The 5,728-nt window shown below is 52.7% G+C and overlaps 1 protein-coding gene across 1 annotated transcript in view; it reads right to left on the bottom strand.

Moving 5' to 3' along the window:
- Positions 1–222: 222 nt before the first annotated feature.
- The window catches only part of PA2G4 (proliferation-associated 2G4), a 7,933-nt gene continuing 2,427 nt past the window's right edge, over positions 223–5,728 (bottom strand). The window contains exons 6-12 of the mRNA XM_010726923.3: positions 3,871–3,949; positions 2,744–2,822; positions 2,324–2,457; positions 1,657–1,751; positions 1,184–1,311; positions 600–653; positions 223–339 (exon numbers count right to left, since the gene is read on the bottom strand). Of these exons, the coding sequence (XP_010725225.1) occupies positions 274–339; positions 600–653; positions 1,184–1,311; positions 1,657–1,751; positions 2,324–2,457; positions 2,744–2,822; positions 3,871–3,949 (635 nt within the window). The 3' untranslated portion in view covers positions 223–273. The remainder of the gene's footprint in view (positions 340–599; positions 654–1,183; positions 1,312–1,656; positions 1,752–2,323; positions 2,458–2,743; positions 2,823–3,870; positions 3,950–5,728) is intronic.

Here is a 5,728-nt window from a genome sequence, read left to right as displayed (position 1 = left end):
TCTGAAGTGGCAGAGAGAATCCTCCCTCATTGGCAAAATCAATAGGAGCTGGTTGTAGTCAGTGGGACATCCAGACTGTCTGCCGTTTGGTTGTAAGAGACAAACAGTGGTGGATTTTGTTTCTGGTTGTTTTTCTGGGGAGGGGGGACGGGGTGTTGTGTGTGTGTGTGTGTGTGTGTGTGTGTGTGTGTGTGTGTGTGTGTGTGTGTGTGTGTGTGTGTGTGTGTGTGTGTGTGTGAGAACCGGGTGCTGTGCAGGAGGAGCAGGAGCTGCTCAGTCACCGGCCTCGTTCTCTTCCGCCGTCTCTCCCGTGGTGGCATTCTCTGCATTCTTGGAGGCCTGTGGGAACAAAGCCACGCTCAGGACAGGGACCCACAGACCACGCATTGGTGGCTGCCACAAAGGAGCCCCCCGAGGAACCCTTCTGGGAGGAAAAGAGCCTCCGTTCCGCAGGGCTGCTGCTCCCCACCCCGTGGGCACACCGGCACATTCTTTAAGTGCTGCACTGAAGGAAGCCCAAAACACAACCATGCAGGAACCGGGTTAAGCCTGGGCACTGCTGATCACAGCCAAATCCTCCCAAAATGTGACTCAATTACCTTCTTTTTCTTCTTTTTCTGGGTCTTCCGGCTTGCAGAACTTTGTAGAAGGGCCTAGAGACAGGAAGGAAACATAAGAAGCTAGAAAGCCGTGTTCTTTTTTTTGACAGAAGATGAAAGGAAATGCCTTTAAAGCAGAATGAGCGTTGCCAGCCACTGGAGGAATGGTGGAAAGTCCTAGTGGGCACAGTGACAGATGCAGAATGCCACAGCACTGCGCTCCGCCGAGGCACGAGGCCTTGAGGCCAGCTGTCCAGGCTTCTCAGTGACTCGTAGGAAAGGGCTGGGTACTGCTATCACAAGCAAAAGCTTGTGTTTGATGCAGGAAATAGGAGCCCAGCCTGGTCTAAAGTACATTCTTGGGGCTACAGGATTACAAAGAGCCACTGACTTGCACCATGACCTACTGCTGTCCTTGGGTGTGCAAGAAATTCGGCTGTAAGGGCTGAGCTTTTGCTTCTCAAGCTCCTGCCTCAAAGCAGACTTCTAGATTTTACTTGCCTTCATCCCAAGCAGAACGAACAAAGTGTGACCTCTGTGATGTGCTACACCTGTTTTTATGTATTATTTCTTTTTGCACCAACCTTCAGCTCTCCATCTTGCACCTCAAACTCCGACTTGTAGAGCTCAGGTTCGAAGGGGCCGCTGGTTATCCTCATGGGACCGTTAGGCATTAAAAGCACTGTGAATTTGAACTGTGCAACAAACTCTCCTGCAAAGCAGAAACAGGCATTACTGCACCACAGCAATTCCAACTCCTGTGCCCTTTCCACACCGTCGCTGCTGCAAACCATCTTGTGGGAACTCCCTGGTAAGCAAACCAGAGGGCTTCAACCATCAGTCTCTCCTGTCTGGGGAATTACTCTGTGGGAAATCTCAACTAAACTCTGGAACAAATCTGAAACAACACCCAGAAGCCAACAGGTAGTTGAGTTTCCTGGAGGGTGGATGCCAGGGCCCTCAAAGCATCTCTCTGGCATTGAAACAGCAGCAGTCAGCGTGAGGCTGGGGAAGTGCTGAACACCCAGCTCCCAGCCCTCCCCTCAGCAGCACCCACCTTCCTTTTCGTAGAGGACGTTGAAGGGCTGGAGCAGCTCATGTTTGGCGCATTCCACCACCCCCATCCTGGCCTTCTTCTCATCTTCAAATGCCCTGCAGAAGAATGGGAGCCACAGCTGAGGCAGATTCCACCCCACAGGCTTCAGAACTGCCCCTGGGCTCAAGCTGGGGACTTTGTTTGCTTTACGTCCCTCTTGCCCAGCAGTGCTGCTGTCAGAACAGGGAAGTGCTGCAGGAACTATTGCCTTCAGAGAGCAGAGAAGACAAGTGGATTTAAGGATGGAAAGGCCTGTCAAGCGAATGCTGTTCCCTTATTTTCGGAGTGAGTGCTTACAAAAACTGACTGGATCTGCCTCCTCTCTTCATGCTGCAACCTGATAGTATTTTATTTTAACCACAACTCCAGGCTCCTCACCTGCCACACAAGGCACAGGAGATTCTCCTGTCCTCATACTGTGCCTGGGATTCCAGCTTAAGCCTGTAACTTCCTTCCTCCGCCCACTCCGAGGCTCAAATACAGCAAAGCGTAACATAAAGCAGCAAGGCTGCCTCCACCTCTGTGGCAGATAATCAATCAAATCACTTTTGCTGTCAGCATGGTCTGTAAGCTCGTGCAAAGCATCCAGCTCAGAGCACACGAGGAGGTCACGAATAAAAGCAAATACCTGAGAGTAAATGGCATAGTATCAAAGCGCCTCTCCACCTCGCTGAAAAAGGCACGGGAGGTTTTCATCTTCAAGCCGTACTGTTTGGAGGGGTCCCTTTTGTAAATTGTAGTTCTCTGCCCAGCATCCTTTGCCTGAAGATGCAAACAGAGGTGAGAGCAGGGAAAGAGCAGAGCAGAACTTCCTCAACATCAACCAACAGCCCCGTGCCACAGGGCAGTTACATCTGACAAGAGCTGTCTGTATTCTGACACTGCAAAAGCACACCTTAAGTGATGGAAAAATCTACACCCAGAAAGACAGAGAGGCTCCCTGCTGGGATTGGCACACAGAAGGATCCAGCCAGGAGCACCACTCACTGCTGACGACTGTTTGGAAACCAGCTGCTTTGACTGCACGCAGAGGAGCAGCCAGACTCACCTTTCCCTCTCCACTGCTGACAAGAACATCAACAGCATAAACTTCGTGAACCTCAAATTCTGCCTTTTCGTGGTCCTTCCTGGAAGAAAGAGGTTTGGTAAGTCAAAGAATGGTAAGGAGAGAAGGCAAAACCTCTGTGGCCACACAGCCACAGCTCCTCAAACAAGCCCACACTGAGCTTAGCCAGGGAGGGTGTATGGGCACGAAGCAGAGCCAGGGTGATACACAAAGCAACCAGGACTTTGACCAGAAGAGCAAAAGCTGGCACAGAAGTTGAAGACTTGCATGTTGGGCACTAGAGCTGGTCAGTGACAAGCTGGCAGAGAACAGTGACAAACCAGTGGTGTTCCTTCCCGTGACAATCATTCCATCCCCAGTGAATGGGGGGAGCTCTCTGACACTCAGCACCTGTGAACCTAGGCAGACCAAGGGCCCACCACACCTGGCTTATCACTATGCCTGAGACCTTGCAAGCCAAGCTCTGGATTGAACCACTGAGCTCTAAATACCCGGCCTGAGACTCTGCCCCGACTGCATCCCCGAGGGAGAGAAGATGCTGGAACAGAACAGAGACGTCCTGCTCGTTAGCTCAGAATCATACTGAGATCTTATTGACAGTGATCACCCTCCAGTGGGCTCCTGGCAGCTTCTGTGAGACAACAGCAGGCCTTGGCACGCCTCCTGGGGAACCAGCATCCACTGCCACGACCTGCAGTCGTTGGTTATTTCGCTGGCAGCCCCCCAGGCTGTAATTTACTGAAGGAGATTCCTTCGAGAAACTGGACAGGAACCAAGAACACCTGCAGGTACCAGCAGTCCCGTGTCACTGACTTTCAATCTTTCTTTCTCAGAACAAAACCCAAGCACAGAAGCCACAGCTCGTGTTCACACAGCCAAGGTATGGGGGTAACGAATCCGTTCTGGGTCAGACTTCAATCAAGAGGCAGCACAGGGAGCAGTTTTCCCTGGTAAAATTCCGCCAGGGTGGCACTCAGCCACTAGGTGCAAACATACCTGCTCCACCCCCACTCGATATCACAGCCAAGAAGGTGAGAAACAGGATCAGAATCCCAGCCCTACCCCCACCCCTCCCACACACAGGAGAAAACTCCAGAGGTGATGCTCACTTTTGCTGGTCTGTAGGGTTCTGGATGATTGTTTTCTCCCCATCGATCACGTGCTGCTTCAGCTGGTGTGACAGCATCCCTGCCGAGATAAAGGAATCCATTAACACCTCAGAGCTGCAGCCCAGCTACGGGGGTTTGCATCATTAACACTTCAGCGCTCAGGGCTGCAGCCTTCAGCTGGAGCCAACTGTTGAGCAAACTGTCTCGGGTCTTAGCACTTCCTTAGCTTTACTCTGCTGTAGACATGGAGCTCCCAGAGCCCTCCCTGACTTCAGGGATGCTTTCTCTCCTCAGTGGGAGAAGCTGCAAGCAGCCAGGGAGGAGCTGCTGCTTAACAAAGCAGCTTGGAACGCATTGGAGGTGGACTGGGTGTCAAATTAACGGGGACTTCAGGTCCTGTCACCGGTGTCTCAGCTGCACGGCACTCAAAGCACATTTTGTGGGCTGAATTCACTTTTCCTTTCTGCTCTATGGTTCAGCTCCAAGCTGAAGCCTGGCCCACGTCCCAGGCCACAGCCCAGCACAGACTCGTCTGTCTCCATTCGGGATGGACAGCGTGAGCTCCCCTCAGCAGCTCTGTTTGTTTCCATCAGCTGGGCCTGAAGCTGCTGCCACTGCCTGGATAATTACGGCACTTGGCTGTTTCCAAAACAGCGGCTGCTCAAACTCCCTTGACAGCGCGAGCAGCCGCCTCCTCACTGCAGCTCATGCCATGCTTTTTCGCAGAGAAAGGAGCAAAGCATTGAGGAGACCCACAAAGCCATCCCACACAAGAACAGGAGCTGACGTTCCAGGACTGGGCGAAGGAGAGCAAAGACCCCGAGCCAGCTTTACAGCACGAAAGGAAATTTAACTAACAGCAGACAGATCTAATTGTGGCTAATCAGTGATGTCACTGATTAGGAGAAAGGCATCCGCACATGCCAACGTCACGCTGAGCCCTCTCACCAGCTCTCAAACAAGAGTTCAGCACTCTCAGTTCAACGAGGAGCCGTCCCAGGGCCTCCCACCCACCCGTTATCAGCGCTGTGAAGACAACATGAATCGGTCTCTCGTTGTAAGGGAGGAAATTACATACCCTGCACATCTATGGGCATCTTTTGCGATGGATCCTGCATTACAAACAAGCTTTTATGTGTTCACAGAAGGGGTTTTAACTACAAGGGGTCAGGGCTGAAGCAAAGGGCCAAGAGATTGGCACGAGGTCAGTGGGAAATCCAAAAGCCAGAACACCGACTGCCATCCCTGGAAGCCCACATCTACTGCTTCCACATGAACACATCTTTTAAACAAATATCATAAAACAGAGGGGAAAGAAGAATCTCTGGTTTGGAAAGGATTCTGAAGTGAAGGCTGCTGCGTTTCGAGGTGGCACATGTAGGACCAGGCATTTACACAGACTGGAAGGAGGGTCCTTGAGAGCAGCCCTGCAGAGAAGGACCTGGGGGTCCTGGTGGATGGAAAGCTGAACGTGAGCCAGCAGGGTGTGATTGCAGCTCGGAAAGCAAAGGGGATCCTGGGCTCCAGCAGCAGAGGGGTGGCAGCAGGGACAGGGAGGTGATCGTCCCCTTCTGCTCTGCTTTGTGAGGCCCCGTCTGCACTGCTGTGTCCAGGGCTGGAGCCCCCAGGACAAGAAAGACAGGGAGCTGTTGGAGAGGGTCCGAAGGAGCCACAAAGATGAGCAGGGGGCTGCAGCACCTCCCTGCAAAGACAGGCTGAGGGAGCTGGGCTCGTTCAGCCTGGAGAAGAGAAGGCTGGGGGGGAGCTGAGTGCAGCCTGCAGACAGAAGGGGATCAGCTCTTGGGAAGGGGAGAAACAGCAGGACGAGGGGAACGGCTGGAAGTGGAGGGAGGGCAGC

The sequence above is a fragment of the Meleagris gallopavo genome, unplaced genomic scaffold (genome assembly GCF_000146605.3).
Source record: "Meleagris gallopavo isolate NT-WF06-2002-E0010 breed Aviagen turkey brand Nicholas breeding stock unplaced genomic scaffold, Turkey_5.1 ChrUn_random_7180001860806, whole genome shotgun sequence".
Classification (NCBI taxonomy): domain Eukaryota; kingdom Metazoa; phylum Chordata; class Aves; order Galliformes; family Phasianidae; genus Meleagris; species Meleagris gallopavo.
This window is presented reverse-complemented; position numbering and strand designations above follow the sequence as displayed.